This window comes from Haliotis rufescens, unplaced genomic scaffold, assembly GCF_023055435.1.
Source record: "Haliotis rufescens isolate VD_foot unplaced genomic scaffold, xgHalRufe1.0.p SCAF_20, whole genome shotgun sequence".
In the NCBI taxonomy this organism is placed as follows: Eukaryota; Metazoa; Mollusca; class Gastropoda; order Lepetellida; family Haliotidae; genus Haliotis; species Haliotis rufescens.
Window position 1 is genome coordinate 19122002 of NW_025963891.1, and position 27379 is coordinate 19149380.

The following is a 27379-nucleotide window of genomic DNA, read 5'->3' on the forward strand; positions in this document are numbered from 1 at the left end:
GCAGGGAACTAAACATCGGCCTTGATTATAAGCAAACACTTTAACCACTAGGCTACACCCATTGTCCCCCTGAACCGAATTGATACAACCCTTCATACTCCTGGATGTGGAAGGGTTATACAGTAAATATATTCCATGAAATCTTTGGTACTGCTGACCTGAGGAATGTCATGCATAAGTTTATTATCGAGACCAATCAATTTCAGCTGATCAAATTCATCATATTAATACAATACTCTCTTGCTTTCATCCTTGAAACAGTCAAGGCCAAAAATATCTATATATGTGTTTCCGGTTTTCGGACTGACCCTAATCTGGAGCCCCCAGACATAAACCTTTTTTCTCTTGTTGCACCAAACTTGTATCATGATTCTTGATTGTCCATATTTCATGCCACGAGCAAAAATGTGTTGTGTTTCACTATACATAAGCTAGTCATTTGAAAGCAGGATACAAGTTTTAGTACTTTTCAAATAAGAGTGAGTTAGAAAGTTGGATTTTATGCTGGTTTTAGAAACAGCTGGGGACACCATAAATGGGCTTTATGCATAGGGCCCGTGTGGGGAATCGAACTGGGGCCTTTTGCGTGATGAGCAAACACTTTAACCACTGGGCTAACCCACCACTCTTTCAAAGAAGAAATAAAGTAAAACAAACCAAACAATCTGTCCAACCCCTTTTTGGAAAGGCTGAAACAGGAAACACACTATATATTTTCTTTGGTCGAAAGACAAAGAATACCAGTTTAGGCACTCAACAAACAACAGCACACACCTCTGAAATATAACAACACTTTGCTGAACTTATAATAATTTATTGATGTAATGGTGTTATCACAATAAATAACCACGACAACAAGAACATTTCTACCTGTCTGTGCACACAACCAGGCACTACCCTTCTGAACGCCACGGGCAGACAGTCACAACATTCTACACCACAGTGCACACTCCTATACCACACAGGCTGCATACAACTGCTCAAATACAACACAGGGAAACAAGCATTTCCCCGTTGTACTCCAGAAGTAATACGCATTCTGAAAAACAACACTGTGTGCCTTGTCTGGTTCTAGAGGCCATAATTTCACAATCACACAACTTCAGAACAACGCGCTATCTGACTGTGAATCTGTCCTTGACTGCCGTCCTTGTATATAGATTCGGACAGTCACATGACGCCTTGCCGTGTTCTATTTCACGTCACATGACTAGCTCAGCCCTTTCCTACTACAAGCGTTAGGGTCCATCTTGGTTGGATCGTAACTTTAAAGCCTGTACAGGCAGACTTATCGCTGAAATCAGGCATCATGACACGTGGCTGGTGAGTCGGCCAGTCAGTTGGTTGATTGGCAGACTCAAGGAAGTAATAAGCATCCCAGCCTTATTTCAGTGATGAGTCCCCTTAAAGGAACCTAGTTATATTGCATGGTTATTTACCTGGCTCGCTATATTTTATAGCTACAGGAAGTTCTAGCAGCAGCTTTGAGATCATTGTTAAATTCGAAAATCTGAATGAAAGCCAAGAAAGAATAGGAGGAAGTTTAACCGTCAAAAGATTAGCTGCAAAAAGCATAGTTGGTTCAGTAAGCATTGACTTAATACAAACTGTATACTGACAAAGCAGTGAAACATGTTATGTGTTCAAGCTGTAGTTAAAATCTTGCCATAGATATGAAGAAATCCACTTAATCTAGAACCATACAACACTGTTACTGATGATGTCATACTCAGAAAGTGATGATGTCATACACAACACATGATGATGAAGAATACATAGTGTAGTCTTCTAAGATCTTTCATCCACAGACCACACAAACCGTGTAGGATATTATGTCTGAAGCATTTAACCTTAAACAAATATTCATCACTTGGAATTAGGATGTATCTGCGATGTACAACACAGGGAATTTGTAGTACTTATATATTATGCTTGCAACTTCCTCGATCTTTCACAAATATATACACCAGCAACAGGAAACATCAGTAAGGATCAACAAGCAAAGGGAGGGCTGAAACAACATTGGTAGGTTTAGAATTCTCCAATATACATAGATTCGGAACAACACAGGCCTTCGATAAAAGTAAATGTACATTTGTCATCAACTGAAACAACATAAGCCGCAACCTCTGCAAAATCACAAAGTTATCTTACAACAAACAAGGCATAAGCAATCTATGCAAACATAACACCACGCTGGGAGTTACTTGAAGATCTGACTATCTGGGAAGACATAAATGTTAGCAACTGCATCAACTGGGTATGTCTGTTGCCACAGGACACACACCATTTACACAAGTGAACAATGGATTTTTTTTTTTACAGCATAGTATCATAGAGTTGCAACGCAAATATACAGTAAGTTTAAGAAAAGATCATTAAATTAGCAGTGGAATCTAAAAGTGATGGAATTAGACACACTACAAACATGTTCAAAAGCACATTCACTTCGGATTGAGGGCCCCAAACTAGGTGAAGCTATCATACAACTTTTTACATGACATAAACATTTAGTACACTAATTGAATGGACTAATTTAGAAGCACTGTTAGTGTTATTACAGATGGATCAGTCATGGAGAATATAAGAAGCTACTCCTGGTTACAATGGGACCCCAGGCCTTGTTTTGATACAACTTTAACATGAACATGGTGTCATGTAGTGGGAGAGTGAGTGAGTGAGTGAGTGAGTGAGTATGGTCTTACGCCGCTCTTAGTCATATTCCAGTAATATCATGGCGGAGACACCAGAAATGGGTTTCACACATTGTACCCATGTCGGGAATCGAACCCGGGTCTTCGGCATGACGAGCGAACGCTTTAACCACTAGGCTACCCGACCGCCCCTGGTGTCCTGTAGCACTGAACACCTATAACAAGGGAATGGTGACGTAGGTAACCAAATATTCTCTACCTTGCATAACTTAAATTAACAGTGTATAGAACCATTTACCATTATCACAATCTGTGCCAAAAACATTAGCATCTCATAGCCTGAACCTCCTTCTTAGCATCTATGTCAGCAGATGTTATTGTTATTTCATGAACTATTAACATCTGAGCTTACTAGATAGGAAATTTTACTGATTTAGGGCTTCCGACTAGTGGCGAAAGTTGCATGCTGTTATCATGTCTAAAGTTTATCCAAATCTCACCATATAGACTTAGTCATGTATATAGCTACAAATTTGTTGCATACTTTTGTGACACCTTCAGTGGAACACTTAGCCTAAGCCTGTTCCTCTGAGGGACAAAAGAAGCTGATTTCTTCTGTTAGTGTCAGTCTACAAGCTGATGAAGGAGATGCAAGAACAATAGACCCATCTGTAATATAAACAGTAGACTGCTGTGTACCAGGTGTATTGATGATGATAAACTGTCACTATGCAGGGATCAAAATCAAAAGATGATTGATATGGATTTCGTTCAAGAAAATTTGCATAATTGTGTATGAAGTTGTGTATGTCATTCAGATATTTAACAACTTGTAAACACCACAATGAATCACAGAGAGAAATTAAAATTGGAACTTGTAATGCATACAAACATCCAAATTGTACCCAAATTCATATATGTAAGTCCTCTTGCAAGATTTAATTTCAATCCCTGAATCTATGCGACTAGTGTCTAGCTAGAGTCAAAACAACAGCCACTAGTTCTCAAATCTCAAGTGAGACTACTTACACAATACTGTTTTATACATTGTATCACATGACATTATACAACAACGCCGTTTCTAGTGATCATACATTTCCAAGATGGATTGTAGTTCTAACATCACACCATAGGTACAGGAAGCTATAAAATGTATATAAGATACAATCATTCTCAATTTACAATAAGATTCTAATATACAATATATCTCCATACCAACAGTCTATAGTATTTCGGCAGAAATGTGTTGTATCTACATAATTCTTTTTAGAGTTAACTTTTTTAACATCATTTTTAAAAAGATAGTACAAAACAGAAAACGTCCAAGTATAAAGCTGCAGTGTATCCCGTTCGAGATGATCATATCCTACAGTAGGCATGATAGGAATTCTAAAACAATTATTTCAAACTTGGTTGCAGTTTAATGCAAGGACCATTGCATCAGCTTCAAAAGAACAATTGAAAAGTTAAAAAAAAAAAAAAAGTAACAAAGAAATTATGATCATACCTTGAAATCAAAATGGAAGATAAACATAAGTACTATGCAAGTTTCACATACAGTCTAAACATTCTCACGTTCAGGCACTCCGAAGTAAATTATCAGAAAAATATAACAGAAATAAAATAGTAAAACAGTAGCACAGGGATGCACAAATGTTCCATAACTAGCAAAATTTTCATGGCTATCGAAAAACCCCAAACACAAAACACAACAAAAGGAAAACATTTTACTGTCCTCATGAAGATAGAAATAGCCAAGAAAATATGAAAAAAAACCCCAACATTTCCCAGTGTGTCAAATGGAGTCTATACACCATGTTATTTTTTTTAATGAATCCTTCTTCCATTAATCACTCCAGCTTGATAATGATGTAAGAATCTACATCGAAACATCACTACATGCAATAAACCAGTTGTTATCCATAGAATTGGACATTCTCTTACTTCCGTTAATAGTTGAAATCGTTCATCTGAGGCCAGCTTCATTGTCGAGGTTGAACCACCAATATTTGAAAACGATGAGTTATGTATGGTTATAATAAGCCCCTCCCCCATCAATTGCTTAAGTACCCCCAGGATAAGCCTATTATGGCATATATGGTGGCTATATTTGACAAGTATTATTGAAACAGGAAACTTAGAACAATCTGTGCACCCCTGCATTCATACAACTGATACATGGTAAATGATAAACATGGAATGGTCGTTTATTGCATCACACTTTGCACAATGGATAGAACTGTGAAAAACAGAATTCTCCTACAGCCCGTACATATTACCAAGGCAATTCACTAACACAGACTCACAGTATGAATGTTACAATCAATAGATAGTTTGTCCACTACAGTTGCTACCTAGATGTTTAAAGCAAGAGTTTGACATATAAAGTACACCATACTAATGCAAGATGAACTTCGAGTTCCTTAATGGTATGGAATGAATACAAATATCATATACCCTGGAAAGCATAACAAGATTTGTTGATTTTAAGAACGATTTGTGATAATCTATTCTGATTCCAGGAGGGCGAGTCGTCAAAACAAATGCAGGGATGAGAATGGAGATTTTTCTTTTCAGCTGAAACTTCTTTGCAATTGAATGTGGTCCATAATTTTGGGGTGTTTAGGGGGAAGCCGTGAGATTATAACAAACTTGTGGTCACTAAAATTTGCGGAAATCTGCAGATCCATTGAAGATTCTCACCCCTGCAAATGTGAGCTTAACAGTTGAACCTGGTAGTGACAATACAAACAGTTTTAAGCAGTACAAGATGACAAATACCACTCAATGAAGTTAAAGAACATCCGATTTTTTGGACAAATTTTAAATGCAAAAAAATATAAATAATATATAATATATAATATTCTAAAATATTTTGTTGAATGGCTGTGAATCTAATTAATTTTATTCATTTATGATTTAAATCTTAATGGAATGAATGCTTTTCCTTGATCAACTATGGCATGTTCTGCATATGGAATCCTGGTAATACATAATGGTCACATTAATTGCTCGGACAGTGAATAACCACCTCCCTTAACAGGTTCATATTGTATCAAACAGAATCTAGACATAAAACATCCATCATCCATATTCTGAATTATGCAGTATAAGAGATCCGAATGCATGCAAATCCAACAGTCTTTATGTCATGGTTTCAAGAAGTGGTTTTGTAAGGGAAATGAAAGAAAAAGGTCCTTTAAAAATATGTAACTGAAAATAACTAAAAATAATTACAGAAATAACTTCTTAAATCCATAATTTTCAAAACAAGCAATTCATATTTGTACATGCTTATGCTTCAGGCTCTTGAACTACCATGCATCAAAACAAATAATGAAAAACATGACCATCAACTCACGGTTCATCACCCAATGTTTACATCGTAATTTTCAGCAGATGAGAACAAACTCAACAACAACAACTGTCCTGGTGAACAGATCGTTGGAGCATGGACGGACAAAAAAATCAAACAATTAAAACAGAATTTTTCAACATAACACTTTCATCATCTCCTTCAAGTGGATCGAACAAAAGCTTGAGAAATCTGTCCACATAGTTTTGGGCAAGCCTTTGAGCACACACTGACAAAATCACGTTTCATCTGCTTTCTTGCATGTTGAATAGCTAGTACATAATACACATAACATAATAAGTCTCAGAGTATATCAGTTGATTTCCATTCTACCATCTACAGATTCTGCATTGACTCCCTGTGCGATGGAAAAAGTACGGTACATGGATGTTATAAACTGTAGTATATTTCAAAAAGACAACATCACCTACAACTAAAACTTCTGACACCTGATTGAGGTGGCTTGAGTCAAGTCACATGGTTATGTTGGCTTGAATCAAGACAAACACTTGCACTGGCTTGAAGTCAAGTCACAAGTGACTTGTGTTTGAACCAGTCAGTTGCCTTGACTGGCCAATACATGTTCAAAGCTTATGCTTGCTTGAATCAAGTCAGGTGCGAACTGCTCTGACGTTTACCCTCGCTTGATGTATCCTACACCAACGCTTACACTTGCTTGAAATAACGTCAATGCAAATCTGTCAGCAAGCAATCCTATCATTCAGCTACAGTTACAAATGACACCTACAAATCAGGCACTATGATAGATTTACAGTAAATAAGCAACCATAATTGCCACTATAAACAAAATATAAAACAAAATTATTCCACACTAATCTACAATTCAAAGTTGGAACAGAAACTTGGCTGAATCTCTTCAATACTGATTACTGTAGTAAATAAACAGTTTACTCAATTCATATTTGACTAATGACATCGTGATGGTGTGAACCCTGAGAGTTAAAGTTACCAAACCGTAAGGGAGTGCTTCGTGAATACAGATTTATAACCGATAAAGAATATACCGGTAGATATTAGTTAGCTTGTCACTCTAAATTCCCTTTGTAGTCTTCTGTAATTGTTAATGACTGGAAAACTAAATAGAGCTTAAAATCAATCCAAACAATTTGATTCAAAGGGCTTGACGCTATCCAAAGTTAAATGTAACATTCTAATCCATCACTGACTTGGACAACTAGCGACACTCATGCTGACAATCTAGACTTTGTCAAGCCAGTCCTACTTCTTCATAAGTCAACTGAAATGTGAGCAAGAATAAGGATATCTAACTGCTCAAATTTCACCTTCATCAAGGTTACTGGCACCTCTGTTTATCCCAATCTGATGCCTTTCTCATACACTAGCTCAAAGCTGGCTCAGCCGAGTCCTTCATCAAACACAAGGTCAACCACAGCTTCAAATGAATATTTCAGGCAAATGTTGTCAAACCGTTATCTTTCTCAAAGGTATGGAACAAAATTTAATGAATCAGGGATATATTTGGCTGAATAATTAAATTTATCTTCCAAGCAAACATGCAACTGGGCTCAGCAACAGTTTGCTTGTTTTCGTTTTGAGAATAACAACATAATCAGTAATCATAATTAATTCCAATTGATTTCTGCAATCAGTCTTTCAAATCCATGACATTTTTCATCCAAATGTTTGCTTCAAATAATCACCTAAAGCATTACTTGATAGCTGAAGTATGGCCAGCCTTGGTTGATGCCATGTTGCCGTCTGCCTCAGTAGGTTGGGGCCTGGTAGTCGGGGACTTCTTTCTGCTGACTGAAGGGGGGTTGCTGGTAGGGGTCGCCGGTGTCACTACCAGGGAAGGAGGAGTAGGGGGATGAGGCATTGGGGTCAGGGTCATATCCAGTTGTGAAGGCATCCTGTGCACCCTGGCGGTAGCGACGCACGGCAAAGAAGGTAATTGCACCCTGAAAACAGACAGCATGATTAGCAAGATGAGGGAGTGGACGGGTTGGTTTTTATCCCTATATATCAGTTCGAAGTTCAAATGTCTTCTTTGACACAAGCTGAGTGCTGACAAAACAAGGATTACAACCAGATTTCGGTATTCTAACCAACAATCACAGGATCCTGGCATCATGATTAACAAAACTTTTCAAATTGCGGAAACAATCATCATAACTACTAAACTGACAGGGCACAAACCAACACAATTGGGCACTGTGCAAAGCGACAAATTCCGATTCAAAACAGTTCATCAAAGTGATTTGAAAACTGAATGCCTTGTTCATGTTGTTCAATTCCTTTGCAGACAAAGTCAACCTATCTTAAAATAGTAAAACCTCACTCTTGCTTTGTTTACAAAGAGGCTGGACATCTTCATTTTTACTTATCACAGAAAACAAAGCCAGTGTCGAGACTGTAGGGTATGTCTACACTTGTGCCTTGTAGGAGACCTAGAACTTTAAGTCATTACACATACAAGACCAATGTGCCATTGTCATGTTTCAACAAGGTCAAAACCTGATCTTTTTGCAGGAGTATATTCAGTATCATTAAAATCAGATGTTAGTGCTTGCTACCGCTAAACAAAGATCTCAGGACATTCCATTATGGGGGTCACGTCAGAACGACCAATCACAGCATCGCTTACCAGATCAAGAAAGCAACATGTGGAATGTGTTTTTTTATCATGCAACCTTGAAAAGGTTAACATGGGGTATTCCGAATGACAGTTACTCGCTGTATGACTGATTCTGTAAAAGTTATTGTCTGTCTCTTGCTTCAATGATATGAACATTTGAAACAGACTAGACTTTTCATAGCTTGTCGGAAGTACTGCCATACAATCTCGGCCATTTATTAGAAATTCCAGAATATTCTATTGTTCAGTTTTCAAATTTTGTATCGAAAACATTTTCAACAGTTGGAACCTAGTGCCATAAAGATCGAGAAAGCTGCTTTCTGATTGGCTAATGTTGACTTCATGTTAGTCACTTCATTGATCGGTAAAAGGTCGATCTGATGTGACCTGTAACGGGATGTCCTCAGATTTTGTGTAGCATTAGCTAGTACGAAGACCTGATCTTAATGAGATCGGGATATATTTTACGTGGCGTAAGATTTTGTGTTACAATCTGTGCAAAATCCTTTTTGCCAGTTAGTTCTTGTCTTTCAGGGACCTTTTGAATAGATTCTTAACATATTATTAGCTGAGCTCATAAGACCAATCTGATGATACTCTACTGAAAGAAACATTAACATTTACTCAGCCCAGAAACGCCCACCTGTGGTACAGTTAATGTTGGGAACATCTTTATGTGAAGAACATCACTACATACTCATGATTCTTTTATCTGGCTCTTTGTAAATCTGTTAATTGTGTTTCACTGTAGGTTTCTAGGATGTGAATGGTGTATGTACACCAGCCACCTAACAACTATCCATGTTGCCTAGCATCAGTTGCCTTTTGTTAATACTTAATTGTGTGACTGTGATCGAAACTTGTATTGAGAGGCAAAAAATCGTGATCCACCACTAGTAAGTGAGTGAGTTGGGTTTAACGCCGCTTTTAAAATTATTCTAGTTATATCACGGCGTGTCAGCTTAATGTGGGAGGAAAGCCCGAAGTGATGCAGGCCTCAGACGTTTACCACTTCGGTGAAACCCACGAGCACGGGTATGGTGCTGACAAACCTAGAAACATAAACGGGGCGAACGGGGATTTGAACCCATAATCATAGGTTTTTGGCGTGTCCAACGGACAAAACAGACAAAACGAACACAACTCTGCACAGCAAATCGCGGCGCTTAAGACGACTTGGACACCCTCCATCAAGTACTCAGTTCAGGAACCCGACCAAGAAAATACAATAAACACAGGAGCTTAAGTTCCAGGATACATTCTGTACATACATGATAAAATGATACATGTAGTTAAAAAAAAACAGGAGCTGTTACATGCATCGACTAAATGCACTGATGTGCAGTCTACAGCTGCTGAGAGACTGAAGAGACCAAGAGACGCCCTGAACATCGGTGACTGAGACGTCAAGAAGAAAGTGGTAAGTGAAGATAGTATCGTACTTCCAAAAACAACCCTCCAGACTAATGTGGATTGGATGTCACGGGAGCAGGCAATACAGAGAAGGCATAGGCCCGGAGGATCGACGACCAGAGCAAAAAAGAGAGTGGTACGGGACTTCAGGGGTGGCTGCCATGGAGACCTTGATGAAGAATCTCTTATGGATGTGTCTCTAGGTAGATGCGGAGTGCGCTAACTGGGCATAAGGAGATGTCTTCATGGTCATCTTGGTTGAGGATGGTACACAAACAGTTTAGGTGTCTTGGAAAGCTGATTCTTTATGATGGTCCCACAAAAACCTTCCCAATCTGTGTTTCCTCATACCGAACCCGGTTAACATCTAGAGCGTGGATCTCACTCATTCTAGCAGCTATTGCAAGGAGAAAAAATTGTCTTAAGGGTGATCAACTCGAAGTTCTTGTCTCATATCCTGCAGAGCTCAGATGCTGAATGATGACGTTAAGTTCCAAAGTGGGAGACCGGAATCGAAATGACTGGTCAGACAACTTGTAGGAACGAATGAGGGACTGTAGCTCAGCAACCGTGGAGATCTTAGATGCGGTTGTAGTGGCAGTGACAGGGTTGATCGCTAAGGTAGAGCCCTTAAGTTCTAGAGTTGATCTCAGATGATGCAGATACTTGGCGACCTGTTGAGGAGGCAGTAGTCCGCCTGGTTATATCACGAGCTTGACAGTTGGCTTCGAACGCATTCCATTTACCGTATAGGCTCATAGGGGAGTTATAGTTAGCCTAAGTGATGGTCTTGGCTACTTGGGGAATAGGTGTGGTCGTTGAGATACTCCCACAGAGCCAGAGCGTCGTGGTCGCTTGCCTGAAGAACTAGGATGGGAGAGACGAAATTTGGGAGCTGAGCATTGAACCTGGTTGCATAGCGGTCAATGTCTGGACTTAGGTAGAGGCGGCAGTGTCACCGAAAAAAATGTCGGGTGGAGACGCCATTCTACTGACGACGAATGGTTTGGATTGGATTGGAAGTTGGCACAGGCATTGTGGATCCCAGATATGTGCTTCACTCGGACTTGAAAGTTCAAGAGACAAAAAGTTGACAAATGCTCAGCTGAGTCTGTATAATAGTCATCCTCTGAATCATGCCGGAGAGGAGTGGTATGTGATGAATTGGTATCTTCCGTGTGAGAGCGTCAATCCTGAGAAGGTTGATCGCATAATCGACAATCCTAAGAGGGTCAACCCCCAACCTGCGATCCAGAGAGTGACCTACGAACTGGAAAGACGTGATTGAATATTCTTGGACCAGCGATCCAAGGAAGAAGTGTGAGATTGATCCATGCTGTCGATCCTCACTCGAGGTTGAACCCGTTTCGCCCAGTGTCAGCGGAAGCCTTATTTGTCATCCTCGATGGAGGAGCGCCAGTAACATTGGACGGAGAGGAGCAATCACTGTCAACCTGAGCATCACGTGAAGGAGCAGGAGATAAAAAAGACAACTGTTAGTGGACAGTCTAGGAGCGCTAGGTGGATCAACCAAGGCGTATCCGAGGCAAGTGTGGACGTATTGACGAGAGAGAGAACCTTGCGAATGTCTGATGTAGTTAGTGGTTCCTCTGTAGACGGGGTCCCAGCAACTTAGTAGTGGACTGTTGAACCCGCACAGGAGGGAAGTTGACTGTAAGAAAACTGTCAGAAACGCAGTCATTGGCCAACGATAGAGCAGGCAAGGTGGTTTCTGGAGGTGGTTTCGCTGTAACGGAGAAGGGGACAATAAACAACCCACAACCGACGGCCAGGGAACACAGGGAGGGTCAACTGTCAATACTGTCAAGGCTGGCGTAGATGAACTCTCCTTGACATAACTGTGCATCTGTCAAGAGACCAGGTTGCTCTAACATTGGCATGGTAACGAGAGCACTAGTATCAGACGCCTGGTTCGTTTGGGCGGGAACATCGTCAGAAAGAAAACTATCGTCTACAACAGATAACAACAAACAAATAAAAGATGAGGATGTTATGGTGGACATAGGAGGTGGTTCCATGGCTGTTATGGTGAGGGAGACAGCCAACTTGATAACATGTTGGGCTTCTTAACAGAGGAAGGCAAGTGTCCGATGTCCTGAGATTTAGACCACCGATCAAACTTACAGTATGGCATTTGTGTAGGTAATACGAAAGGCTTCCTCCGAGGGGTGAGAACACTGGGAACATTTACTTAGACCATGACAATCACAGCAAAAGTTGTGAGGGTCAGCCAAGAAAAGAACATCTGCAAGTTACACAGGCCGGCCATTAATCTTGGTTATTCCCCTTTACATCTTCAATGTGTATTGCAGTTGTTATTACCAAAGAGGAGTTAGCTCATGCAAAAAAAAAATGAATTCATTATTTTGATATTTATTAAAAAACATGTTTCTACAGGGTGGTGATGAGTAAGAGAATGATGTGGGAGGGGCATTCACGTGATCAGGTTGCGTATGTCGCTTAGCATGGGATTGCTTGGGGCGGTGACCATGGTTTTTTTTGGTTTTGTTTGTTGTTTAACGCTGAACTCAGCAATATTCCAGCCATATGACGGCGGTCTGTAAATAATCGAGTCTGGACCAGACAATCCAGTGATTGATATCATGAGCATCGATCCACGCAATTGGGATCGATGACATGCATCAACCAAGTCAGCGAGTCTGACCATCCGATCCTGTTAATCGCCTCTTACGACAAGCATAGTCGCCTTTTACGGCAAGCATGGGTTGCTGAAGACCTATTCTACCCCGGAATCTTCACGGGTCGCGGTGACCATGGTGCTGCTGGGATGTATTCAGGTGATTTGTTTTTAGCAGCAGCTGGAAACTTTGGTCGAGCAAACCTTGGATTGAAAGGAGAAGAGGTAAGCTGAAATTTGGCTTAACGCTGCATGCAAGATTATCGCACATATATAGCGATGTGCATGCACATGTGTGTGTGTGTGGCTGCTTGTACTAGTCTGGAACAAAGCCGATTTTATAGTGCTAGCCCACTGAGATAACCTAGGTTTTATAACATGAGCCGGAGGCAAATGGGGTTTTATGCGTCCCACGTTAGGTTTTATACCACGAGCCGGTGTAGTTAAAAAAAAATTAACTTATCTCAAATCATCAACAATGTGGACGCATAAAACCCCATGTAACCTTTGTGATCCTGCTACAACGAATTTATCTTACCGACATTGTAAAAGAATTCAACCAAATTCAAAATTGAGAGAAAACAGCTGATCGATTGATTTATTCCCCAATTGAGAAATTGATTCCCCTCCATGGCAGGTTACACAGTATTTTATCAAGATCACATTTACCAATCAGATCTCATCATTCTCACATGGAGGTATGATAAAACAGGTACCAGTTAAGAGATATTATCATGTATGCATTTACAAAGTAAACAAGTGCAAAAGTGAGTGTGGCTCACTAATACCCCCTACCCGCCTAGTGTGTCAGTATTAAATTAAATAGCTAGGATAGGGTTAGGGTTTGAAAAATTCATAAAAAAATGGAAAATTAATGAAAACAATTTTTTTCTTTTGACTGCACTTCTCCATATGACACATATTATATGTACTAAGTTTGAGATGAATCCACTGAATAGTTTAAGAGAAATAGCACGGACAACGTTTTCAGACGGACGGACGGACGGAACCTTGGTATAACTATATACCCCCGACATTTTGTCGGAGGTATAAAAATAGGGTACATGATGAATGAATGGTAACTTCCTAAACTCACCCATGAAAAGATGGAGAAGAAGGAGAAGGCTATTGCAGCTTGGATATTGTCGCGGCCCCGGCCATGGATTGGGTAAGTATTGGGATTAGTGGTGTCAGTGCGGCGCCATCCATCTGTCAAATAGCAGAAACCTACGAACCACAAAAAGGTCCACAACCCTGCAAGGAAAAATGACACAAATGTAAACACATGTGAATGATATCAAGACAGCAAGCACTAACACTAGTACCACCATGACAAAAATTGCACAATATTAATTTGTTTTTAATAGGAGTAATCAATACCGCTGAAAAACAACAATTTTATTTTCCATAGACAAAACTGGATATTCAAATGATTTCACCGTTTTCAAAAATTGGAAACTTACTTCAACACATTCAAGTGTACCGTAGTCTGTAAAATGAATGTTAGGATAGACTTTTTTTATTTCCTTGGTTAACAGAATTTTCATTCATGATCACAAGTGAAAAAGTAAAGTAAAAAAGACATTTCAGATGTTTTTCGTGTTCTTTAAAAAAGTACCTTGACATATTGCTTGGTAAGCCATGTTAGCAAGGCCTGTCTAATGAACACCCCCAACCCTTCTGCAATCTATTGTCTTTTGTGGTGAAAAGACAGCATTCAGCTGCACACAAAAATAGTTCTTTTAAGACATTAACTTATTTTAGGGTTGGTGGAAATACACATTAACAAACAGATCGCCTTATGAATATCCTGCAATGATTTCCAAGTGGTCTTGGTCATTGGTCAAGATCACTTTGGCGCGAAAGCAATATCCTTCACTAAATGTGTTGTGGCAGTGACCATTTTTTATATTTAAAAATGAGTGAGTGAGTGAGTATGGTTTTACGCCGCTTTTAGCAATATTCCAGCAATATCACGGCTGGGGACACCAGAAATGGGCTTCACACATTGTACCCATGTCGGGAATCAAACCCGGGTCTTCGGTGTGACGAGCGAACGCTTTAACCACTAGGCTACCCGACCCCCCCTATTTGAAAATGAAATGTATCCTTTGCTGTATTCAGGTACATGTAGAACATGGTATTGGAAATGATAAAGATGTTTAGTAGAGAGAGAAGCATGCTAATAGATGGACGAATGATGGAGAGACATTTGAACACTCAAGACAATGTCTAGGGTTTAAGGGTAGTTACAAATCAAAGCTGGCATAAACTTATTTTACATGGTTTGCCTGAAAAAAGAACATGGCATTTTGACTGGGTCCTTGTGCTTTCTTGGACCAATATTCTTAAACGTGTAAACTAAAACATTCTTAATGTTGAGTTATTTCGAACTAGCTTCTAAAAAAGATGTGTTTAAAAACAAATAAAAAAGAATTACTGGCATATACAGATCTGATTCCCAAAGTGTACTCAAATTATTTTTCTAAAAATGATGTATTTAATTTTTTTATTTTTTTTACTGGTATGAACAGATCTGAATCCCAAAGTGTCCAACACATCAAACCAATGTTCCAGATACCTAAACACGCCAGACCTTGTGGTTTCTTAAAGACTTATAACAACCCTCTTTTTTATAAACTAAACTTTGGATTTTAACACCAGGAAGAAATCTTAATTGCCTTGTCATGCTTATGGTGGCATGAATTATCAGACCGTCAGTAAAACCAGTTCAAAATGAATATCTGGAAGGTAGGATTTCTGTATATCTGAAGATAAGTGGGATCTCACTGTAGCTGACATAAATACTGACCTGAGGCTGTGAGATCGGCAATTACAGCATACTTCCTATGCTGCACACTGCTAAGATTGTCAAAGATGGCATCAAGTAACAGGAAAGCTACACAGAGCAAGAATGCTATCACTCCAATGCCAACTCCATAGCCACAGGCATTGGCATCAGCGTTTATGATACACGTGTTGTTGTAATATCCTAGAGATGAAATACATCCAAAGACGATGATTGAAAACAACTGAAAAAAAGAAGAAAGAAAGAGCTTCAGGTTTAAACAGAGGCTTTGCTGGATACAAGAAGTCTGGAACTGGTGTCTCAATTATGTTAATAATGTTTATCATCACAATAATAACTATCATAATGTTTATACTTTAACCTGAACTCACTAAAGCATATGCTTCTTTTCTAAAAAAAAACGTGCACTGTTTGATCAACTTGGCTTCATGATCTAGAGCCCTTTCCCTTTGTGAAGAAGCGAGTTTATGAATGGTAAAAAAATTGAAGTTGTTATGAGGTGGTATTTTTTTGCCATTATTATATAGAGTAATGGGGAAATAGATTTTAAGGGAATTTCAATCTTTGTTTCCTTATCGCCCAAGGTCAATCTGTTTACAACAAAATTATTATGATGGTATGATTTTAGTTTAGTGTTGGTCAGGGGGGAATGGGTGGCCCAGTCTTCTAGGGCGCCGCGATTCGCTGTGCAGAGTTGTGTTCGTTTTGAACACGCCAGAAACCTATGATTGTGGGTTTGAATCCTGGTTCGCCCCGATTATGTTTCTAGGTTTGTCAGCACCATACCCGTGCTCATGGGTTTCCCCAAGTGGTTTGTCACCACCATACCTGTGCTCGTGGGTTTCCCCGAAGTGGTAAACGTCTAAGAACTGCATCACTTCGGGCTTTCCTCCCACATTAAGCTGACATGCCGCGATATAACTGGAATACTGTTAAAAGAGGTGTAAAACGGAACTCACTCACTGTTAATAATGTTTATCATCACAATAATAACTAGCATAATTGATGGTGTAGGATTTAACACAACTTTAAACATGTATTCCAGTTATATCATGGCATTGGCATGTCAGCTTGATGTGGGATGAAAGCCCGAAGTGATACAGGTCTTAGATGTTTACCACTTTGGTGAAACCCACAAGCACAGGTCTAGTGCTGACAAACCTAGAAATATAATTGGGGCGGACTTGGATTTGAACCCACAATTATAGGTTTCTCATGTTCAAAAGGGACGTAACTCTGCACAGTGAACAGCAGCGCCTTACACGACTGGGCCACAAATGCCCCCCATCATAATGGTATGAGACACGGTCATGAAAGTATTGATATTAGTTTAGTCATATTTGTGTGTTTTTAGATTAATCAAATTACACCAAAACGTTAAATCCTATAAAAAAATATGACAGTACAGGCAGTTTATATCGAGTATATCAAATAAAACGTTATTTAATTCCCTTTTCGCAGGAGCTCTCATATCTCGCTTAAGACAAAAATTAATGGGAGTAGCACCACAAAGTTCTTTAAACATGTTAAACTATGACCAGGGCCCACTTGCACAAAGCGATCTTAGTGCTACGACTATTGTAAGCCTATGTTAAAGTATGGGAGTTACGATCATCTTAGCGCTAAGATCGCTTTGTGCAAGCGGGCCTTGGTGATCACCTGGGATCTGTCTATTTTCTAATTTAGTGAATTTCAGTAATAATGTTTGGGAATACACATTATGTGATAGGGATTATTGGGATTAGCACCTTCCTTATATCATATCTGCCTCTCAATAATGGGACACTGACATGTAGTTAAACAGTGTGCAATAGAATACACAATGACACCCTTCTCTTCTAATCTGGGCAGACAGATATAATCAATCACGATCAATTAAACCGCAGAAAAAAAGAAGATTAAAACTCCTAATACAGTCCAGCGAACATCCTTAAACAATCCCAAATGAATCGTTTGATCAGCATGCATGCTTTCGTTCACTGACAGGAAAAATCATATTATCTTTTACATCTGTCATAAGATATTCTTTATATAACCATGACAACATGTGTTTACCGGTATAAATGAATTATAATATTTGTTGTGACTCACAGTTTAAATATCTGATCAGGATAAACTTAGTGATTAAAAAAACTAATTACCGTAATATATCTTCCTTATGGTGACATCTTCAAAGTTCTATCACCAGGTCAACTACCTTAACCAAATGCTTTTTAATTACCTGGCCTAATGATCTTATCTTTATCAATTGATTTATACACCAAAATAATGTTGACATGATGTTCTTGATGAAACATATTGATTGTCTCTTGGCATCATGACGGTACAGTTCAGAATTAATATATGGATTTTGTTCAGGATGATAGCTGAACGTACTAAGTCAAACAAAATTGAACTAGCAACAGTCTGTGGACCACAAAAAGTTTACCTAGCACACCTAATTCTTTGATTTTGATACAAAAAACTGTTTTATAGGGCAATGACTTGGACTCAAGAAATGTAAGAAGTCAGTGGCAAAAGTCAGTAAGTCAAATCAACAAAAAAGGTGGAAGAACCATAACAACAAATTAATGCAATACTGTTCATTATTGGATGAATATAAACCACCTGGCCCATAAACACTGCAGTAAGAAAAGCACTTGACTAAGTCACTATAGCTCCTGACAGCATTTCCCTATGATACAGAAAGTATGATGCAAAGACTTTCAATATTTCAATAACAAATTTTGACAGCTGTGCACTGTTTTATTAAATTCATACTGCAAGTAGGACTAATCCTTACTACTTACTGTAGAATTATGAAACATGTGATGCCTGCTTAGAATTTCCATCAGTCAAAAGTCTGACTACTTAAACAAACCACCTGACAAATTGGAATTTTATCAGTCTATGACCGGTGGCTGATGGCCATATGAAACTCTGTAATTATCAATACAGATTAATTTGTTCAAATTAGCTAAAATCATGGCTCACACACACACCAGGCAATCAGTACTGACCACCCCACACTTTACTATGTTGACCAACATGAGTGAGTTGGGCTTTACGCCACTTTTAACAGTATTCCAGTTATATCGTGTCAGCTTAATGTGTGAGGAAAGACCGAAGTGATGCAGGTCTCAGACGTTTACCACTTCGGTGAAACCCACGAGCACGGGTATGGTGCTGACAAACCTAGAAACATAATTGGGGCGAACTGGGATTTGAACCCATAATCATATGTTTCTGGGATGCAACTCCGCACAGCGAATCGCGGAGCCTCAGACGACTGGGTCACCCGTGCCCAACATGAAACTATAATCATACCATCATAATAATTTTGTTGTAAACAGATTGACCTTGGGCAATAAGGGAACAGATTGAAATTCCCTTAAAATCTATTTCCCTCATTACTCTATATAATAATGGCAACAAAATACCACCTCATAACAACTTCAATTTTTTTACCATTCATAAACTCGCTTCTTCACAAAGGGAAAGGGCTCTAGATCATGAAGCCAAGTTGATCAAACAGTGCATGTTTTCTTTAGAAAAGTAGCATATGCTTTAGTGAGTACAGGTTAAAGCATAGACATTAAACTGCTAGCACGTCGCTGAGACTAACATTATCATGTTTATGCTGTGTTCTGCTTTGTATCTCAAACTACTGAAGCATATATATTCTTGTCTAAGATAATTCAAATTTGATTGATAAGGTAAGCGACAGAAACTGTGGTGTTTGATTGTAATTACATCATACTTTGACAAACTCTGACATCTGTGACGTACATAGCTACTTGCATCCTACACTTTTAATAATTATGTTATGAACTGAGATGAGGTGATCACAGAGAAACAGTTGATCTAATTTGCAAAAATTTAGTCAGAGAATACACAGATAATGTCAGTAGAAATGTATCAGAAATCCCCAAAGGTGATACAGGACAATATATGCATTCCTTTTACAAGGAAATAAAGAGCAAGGGAGATAATCACAGCTGGACAAATAATACTCTGGTTACCAGGTTAATATTGCACCACAGCTGAGTGAAATAAACACTGAAACTTACCCAAACATTTGCAATGAGAAAAAAAGTATGTTTACATAACCAAAAGGATGTAATCAGAACATGTATGTCTGGCCTAAGTTATTTTTGGAAGATCTTGTTTTCAAAAATAAATGTGACTCATTATCATATGACCAGGTGTACCTAGAAGAGATCACCATTTTTGTTCTCATTTAATGTTTTCTCGATATTTATCTGCCATATGTCATAATAAATACAAATATATGTCATAACTTGTCATGTCTGACATACATACAAGACTATACGAGGACTAGTATGGTTATAGTGTCTTAGACATCGCTGTTCATTAACCTTAATCATTCAGGTTGAAACATGGATGCCTATCGACTCGACTTGTTCGCAATATAAAACAAAATACAGTACCCCAAAATGCTCGAAGGTTGACACAAACGACAACAGTGCTTTTCAATGTAACAATGCTAATTCACCCTGCCAAATCAAGAGTACAATGAATGCAGAACTATAGGCAGCACAGTGACCTATGCTGAGCTTTCCCATCTCTGGAGTCGATCAATAAACTAAAGGCAATGAACATTTCGATAAAAACAGTCTGTCCACGAACATGATAATTTGCATCACTTACCAAACTAACTAGCCTGAGAATTACTTGAGGCTTTTTAATGTACACTAACGGATCGAAAGGTGCACCGGCCTTTCCTGCCCCGTACGCAGTTCCAATCGCTCCTTGTTGGTTGTCCGACATGTTGCTCTCAAAATAATGCGCATACATGAATTGATGACGTCACAAATTACGCGTACCTGCTAATGAACGTAAGTTGTTATAAAATTTACTTTATTATAATAATTTGATCAACTATTGATCTATCAGAATATAATGTTAGTATTTCACAAGATATAGAGATAATTAACAAGTTTCTCAGATTATCTTCCCGCATAAATAATGACGTATTACACACATTGCACAACTCCACGACAGGGACCGGAAAGTCAACCTATAAAAAGTTTGTCAGATGCTTTTGTAACACATACCTGAGGAATTAGAGAGACCTAGATTTGCCACATATTATTTCACTACGCATCTTATAGCGCGTTTATATTTATTTTATCACCTGATTTGGGGAGTTGTTGGAAAACAAGATGGATACACAAGACAACACATGTTCGGTTTGCCACGAGAAGATTTCTGTTTTCGCCATTGGGTTATGTGATCACCCTATCTGTTTTAAGTGTTCCACGAGAATGAGGGTACTGTGTGAACAAATGTATTGTGCCATCTGTAGAACCGATCTACCAGAGGTAAATATATGAAGCGGTTTTTTTCTTATATGACCAAACTTCTAAATTATATAACCTGTCTGCTTACCCTATTTCAGAATTTTGATACACCCTACCCTACCAACGAATATACTTGAACTATTAACGTGGCAAATATGAAGCCACTTGGACAATGTTCGCAGATGTTAAAATCATGTTTGTAAACACATAATATTGATAAGAAGCCCAAGCCACGTATCCATTAACTATTCATATACATTTTAACTATTAATACCATGTTTAACATTTATATCCTTGTCAATATCATGCCTATAGAAGAGGAAAGATAAGATGTCCATATTGCATCATCATTCCCAATAACACACTTTCCTTTTCAAACTGATAGTAGAGTTTTTTTCAATGAGATAAAATCTTTGGTATTGTTGGTTTATATGGTTAAACCAAGGAAAATTAAGTATGTTGCTGAAATTATTCTCTTAGCTTGTTTACATGGCGTATATTTTAGTTTGTGATGTTTCCAATGTCAATGAATGAAATGTTTCCTCATTTTGTGAAAGCCGTATGCTATATATAGTCATGATGAGGCCTGAATAAATTTATTGTTAGTTTTTCATCAACTTTATAATAAATAATGTAATGCTGACATCGTGAAGGCATTTTATTTGTTAGTAACTGACATTCTCTTGGTGTGAGTTCATTGCAGTATGAACATGATGAACGCCAGAAATCTATGATTGTGGGTACAAATTTACGCAATTATGTTTCTAGGTTTGTCAACACTATCTTTGCAGTTTTTTGTCTACTTTGTCTAATATGTCTACTTGTGTTTATTATATATCATGTATATCGTGGTATAAATTCAAGATCCTCCTTTAAATAAATCATCCATTTTACAGGTTCTGTTTGTGAAGACACAAGCCAAGTTCTCAAGCATTGTTCGAAGAAACTTTATCCGTCAACCAAAGTATAAGATCCTGTTTGAAGATGAAAATGTGGAGAAAACCTACCGCAATTTGCAAGAGTACAAGTGTAAAGTCTGTATGGACCGCCCTTCTGAAAAGACATTCTATGCCCTCAAGGATCACATGAGGAAGGAGCACACACTGTTTTGTTGTGACCTGTGTTTGAAACACCTGAAGGTGAGGTGGACAGAAAGGAAAGCTTGCATCTAATGTATGCTGCTATATTTTGCATTGACCTTCATAGACTTCATCATCCCAGGGCAAGGGTGTCCAGTAGCCCTTATCAAAGTCTAGTTCCACCCTTGCCTTTTCATGGATCAATGCTCATCATATCAATCACTGGATTGTCTGCCCTAGACTTGATTATTTACAGACCACCGTCCTATAGCTGGAATATTGCTGAGTGTGGCGTTAAACAACAAACCAACCAACCAACTTTTCAAGACCACTTTTCTGTGCTATAATATGAGTGGACTCTTGTATATATCGATAGTCCAATTGAAGAATGTTTTGCAAAATCAACATCCTTGTTCCGAAAACGTGGTTGCTGCTATGGCTGACAGCCATCTCCTGTAGAATTTGTGCTGAAATTATTAAACAAATTAAGTTAAGTGGTTCAAAATTTCCAGTCAACTTGCCCACATACTTTTTTGTATTTGAGTGCAAATTTCGTTGTTATTTTTACCCCGAACGACTGAATGCTTATTACAGAAATTGATATGCAGTACTGCAGTACAATCTGAGTAGATTTCACGTTTTCACCACAGAGGACACAACTAGTGTTCAACACAGGGTGGCACTACGTTTGAGCCGAGAAAAGTAGACTTGACATGGAAGGGTAGAAACTAGGCTTTGATATATGATAGTGGACACCCTTGCCTCGTGTGGAGGTAGTAACTTTTGTATCTAAACGTAGCACAATAGATTCCTCTAGTGGCCAACACGGGCAACACCAGGTTGGTGATACATGACACGGTGCATCTTGAGAAGAAACAAGAAATCTGGGTTAGGGCCATGGGCTCCAGATAAGGGTCGGTTGAGAAACTGGAAAGCCAAAATATTTCAGGGGGACCTTGTGAATCAATGAATTCTGAAAGTGCAACTATTTTGTTTTCAGCTTTTCTCCTTTGAGAGGAAATTTTACAACCGTCGTGATCTGGCCTCCCACCGACGTACAGGGGACGAAGATGACAGATCTTACAAAGGTCATCCTCTTTGTCACTTCTGTGATGAGCGCTACATGGATAAAGATGAACTCCATCGCCACTTGAGGAAAGACCACTACTTCTGTCACTTCTGCGATGAACAGTCCAATGAATACTACAAGTGAGCATGCAATAAATTGAAATAGTCAGTTTTCTAAAACGGATTGTTACTAAAAGTGTTGAGTGTTTTGTGTCAGATATCATGTAGGCTGGAGGGGCACAGTTGGCACAGTCATCTTAGGCGCCGCGATTCGCTGTGCAGAGTTGTGTCCCTTTGGCACGCCAGAAACCCATGATTGTGGGTTCGAATTCCGGTTTGCCCTGATGATGTTTCTAGGTTTGTCAGCACCATACCCATGTTCGTGGGTTTCACCAAAGTGGTAAACGTCTGAGACCTGCTTTCCTCCCACATTAAGCTGACATGTCGCGATATAACTGGAATACTGTTAAAAGCGGCGTTAAACCCAACTCTCACTCACGTAGGCTGCTGAGTTGAAATTACCTCTCCAGCACCATAGATATATTTAAACATTTGTGAAAACAATAATGTTCTTTAACAGGTCTAACTACCCCTGAAATCAATATCATATTCAATATATCAATTAAAATGCTGCTGTGACTTCCACTAGCCTGAGTCTGGTGAGATTTCTAGAACTTAATCGTATCAGAAAAATGGCAAAATTCAGGCTAGTGTTCATGGTATTATTTTTTTTTACAAAGATTAATACTGTTTGTACTTGTCAATGTTACAAAGCCATAGTTACAAGACTTGCTTGAATTACAAACCCTGACATTTCCGTACATCAGTGGCCTGTTGTGTCATCTGGTCATACTCGGGGAATATGGTGTACATATTGCCTTCTTATGTCTTATGACTTCAGAACACCCGATGCTTGAACAAAATGCTGCTGTTTACTGATGTTCTCACCTTATGACATTTTGTTCCTACAGCGATTATGCAGACCTGAAGCAACATTTCCGAGAAAGACACTATATGTGTGAGATGGACCACTGCATCGGTGTACAGTTCACCAACGTGTTCCGCTCAGAGATTGACATGAAGGCCCATATTGCCAAGGAGCACCATCAGCGACTCAACAAGGCCCAGTACAAGGAGACCCGCACTCTGGACGTCAACTTCCAGCTGCCTCCACGGGCCAGAGGTCGAGACAGAGGTCGAGGTAAAAATGTGTTTAATTTTTGTGAAGATAATCCATACCCTATATGTAGATAGTGATGAAACTTGGAACAAACAAAAATTGAAGTGGATGTGAGGGTTGATCTGTAAAATGAGCAGTATTTTATCAGCTGGTACTGTATGATTATGTATGTTTTGCAGGAGTTGGTAGTGTGACAAGTGAGGACTATGAAGATACCTCCAGCAGAGGTCAAGGTCAAGGTCAAGGTCGTGGGTATAGAGGAAGAGGTTATCGTGGCCAGGATTCAGGAAGGTTAGTTCCCTCAACCCTATATAAATGCTTGTGCCTGGAGGGATTTGGGGGCCTGGGAGCACAATAGGTGCCCTCTAACCATGCATCAGAAAACATTTATGATTGTGTGTCCATGTCCCTAGGAAGCATGGATGATACCACCCACCAGTTTCCCTGGTCCAGACCACCTGGTTATTTACTGGCAGGTGACATGGTTTGAACGTTACTGTAAAACATTCCACCTACAAAAGAGGTGCTTGTAGGGCTCATTACAGCTCTGTCATTTGTCTGTAGGGGCCATTTCTACATAACATATAATGGCCGATGTTATGGAGAAAGAGAAACACTTGTTTGATTCTGCTGCTTGTGTTACAGGGAGCGTGAGGAGAGAGCACAGATGGAGAGAGCCAGGGAAGCCTCCATGCAGGAGTCGTTGAGGGCGACAGAGAAGGAGATGAGAGAGGTGGAGAGGAAACGCCATGAAGCCCAGGAAATCGAGGCAGCAAGACTGGAGGAGGAACGGTTGAAGATGGAGCTGAAATCTATAGAAAGAGACTTCCCGTCCTTGTCTGGCAATGCCCCTGTTCCCTCCATTGTCCCTGCAAATGTAGGCAAAACTAACAAAAAACAGTCACATGCCAAAGACCCTAAATCACAGCCTATGTCCAATAGAATAAAAGCTCCAGGTCGTCTCAACTCCACAGAGTATCCTTCCCTAGGTGGTGGATTGTCTAGTTCTTCGTCTCAGAAAATGTCACATTGTAATTCCTCGGGGAGGGACTCGCCAGTACAGAACCCTGTTCAGACAAGTGTAGTTCCTTCAAGTAACATTCAGACTGTTCCCCAGAGTGTTATGGACTCCATCAAGAAAAATGACCATGTTGTGCAAAAACGAATGCCAATGAAGACTTCCGATGACTTTCCTTCATTAGGTGGCGGAGTTAGTCGACCTAAGAATGATAGTAATGTTAGTCTCATGAGTTTAGGGGTGTGGTCTGGTAAATCTAAGAAAAATGAGATACAGATGGACACTACTACAAACAATAAACCGCAACAGAGCGTTCCTACTTCACTTGCTTCAGTTGGGTTTAGTTTATGTGATCGTCCTTTCTCTGCTCCAGTTTCGAAGAAGTCACAGAAACTTAGTGCAAAATCTAAAACTAGTAACAGTAACTCACAATCTCAGAACACGGTGAAAGTGCCACCACCTAAAACTAGAGATAAAGAACCTCCTCTTGCAAGTGCTGATTCTTTTGAAGATGTTTCGTCAAAGAAAAATAAGAAAAAGAAAAAACAAAATGATCAGAAAGAACAGACATTGGTTAAACCTGCCTCTGCTGATTCGGGAAAGGACAAAAAGTCCAAAAAGTCGAAGAGTTCTGATCCAGTGGCTAAAATGTTCAGTGAACAGAATGATAGAGATTCAGGGATTGAGTCCTCGAGCGGGTCAGTTGATGCATCAACACCATTTAAGGCAGATGAATATCCAAGATGTGCATCTACAAAGACTGAGACGGTGACGGCTGCGGCTGTAGACATGGTCCAGCCTGCATCGACACCGTCCTACTCCTCCAACACTGGGGCTACAAATGGTTCCTTGGAGGGTATTGCTGTTGGTTTGCTTGGTGGGAACATGGCTGTTGGTGCTTCAGGGACTGTCACAAATGGCTTCAACAGTGATCAGAAACAACCAGTTCTGGATGATTTCCCAGCTCTCAATTCTCCTTCCTCCTTAGCCGCACCACCTCCAGGCTTCTCTAGTGCTATCCCTCCAGGGTTCGGTGGCAAGATATTGGGTGCCAAGACGTCAGGTGCCAAGACGTCAGGTGCCAGACCCCCTCCCGGCTTTTCTTCTCAGTCCAGTGATCAGAGCAGCAAGAAGAAAAATGCTCCCCTTGCACCAGAGGTGGACAACTTTGTGTTTTCAAAACCCAAAAACTTTTCTGAGCGGAACAAGGAGCTTGTCCAGAATGTGTCCATCTTGTTGTGCAACGATCACGACAAGTTTAACAAGTTCAAGGCCTACTCTGGGAGCTTCCGCCAAGGGTCTATGAATGCTGCGGAGTACTATAAGAGTTGTCAGGAATTGCTTGACCAGGAAAACTTTGACATGATTATTCCTGAGCTGATTGCTCTTCTGCCCGACATCAGCAAGCAACAGGAGCTGCTGTCTGTCCACAGGGAGGCCTGCAAGTCTGAGCCCAGATCCAGTGTTCTCAGGATCAGTGGGAAGAGCACCAAAGCACCATGGAGTTCCTCCCCCGAGTTCAAATTGTGTCCGACTTGCCGGCAGGTTCTGCTTCAGAAAGACTTTGATTGGCACATTTCGGAGCATGGTGGACCTGGGGATTTCCCATCTCTAGGAAATAGGCCACCTCATCCGAGCTTCCTCGGTCAAGGATCTTACATCAAGGCTAAGTGACCAGGACATCAGATAGAAGGAATTGTTTCTAGTTGTTGCAGGTCCGACTGGTTCCTACACCACAACTGAGAGATGTATGCCCCGTCCGATGTTCAGTGGTGGTCAGGTGTGTTCTGGATGTGGTGATTGGGGTATAAATACAATTGCTTCATCCCATCCGTAGATGAAACAGAAACTCCAGTGAATCTTCCTGAAGATGTGGAATGTGATTTCTTTTACATTCAGGAGGATTTTTTGTTCCATGGTGTGAAGATAATGCTATGCAGATGAAAGATATTAGTTACGATTAACACAACTTCTTTGCAGAGAGTATATCTATTTTATGTAACAGTTGACATTGTCAGTCGCAGTGTGCAGTTTCCTGTACAAATCATCCAGCTTGTAGTTGATATTTTATTCTGACTTGTGCCATTATTCTTAATTTAGTAGGGGGCACGGGTGGCCCAGTCGTCTAAGGCGCCGCAATTCGCTGTTCAGAGTTGCATCCCTTGGACATGCCAGAAACCTATGATTGTGGGTTTGAATCCCGGTTCGCCCCGATTATGTTTCT

General features: G+C 39.7%; 2 protein-coding genes across 2 annotated transcripts; one reads left to right on the forward strand and one right to left on the reverse strand.

The window, feature by feature from the left end:
- Positions 1 to 798: 798 nt before the first annotated feature.
- On the reverse strand, positions 799 to 20303 carry LOC124137379 (synaptogyrin-2-like). Its single transcript, XM_046503653.2, has 4 exons — positions 20158 to 20303; positions 15511 to 15730; positions 13795 to 13952; positions 799 to 7949 (listed from the first exon to the last, which is right to left on the reverse strand). The coding sequence occupies exons 1-4, from the start codon at positions 20275 to 20277 to the stop codon at positions 7755 to 7757; spliced, it is 693 nt and encodes a 230-aa protein (XP_046359609.1). The 5' UTR covers positions 20278 to 20303; the 3' UTR covers positions 799 to 7754.
- Positions 20304 to 20488: 185 nt separating this feature from the next.
- On the forward strand, positions 20489 to 27379 carry LOC124137370 (E3 ubiquitin-protein ligase ZNF598-like). The gene is made up of 6 exons (XM_046503643.2): positions 20489 to 20831; positions 21707 to 21949; positions 22890 to 23098; positions 23929 to 24158; positions 24317 to 24428; positions 24783 to 27379. Exons 1-6 carry the CDS (start codon positions 20673 to 20675, stop codon positions 26827 to 26829), a joined length of 3000 nt encoding a protein of 999 aa, XP_046359599.2. The 5' UTR covers positions 20489 to 20672; the 3' UTR covers positions 26830 to 27379.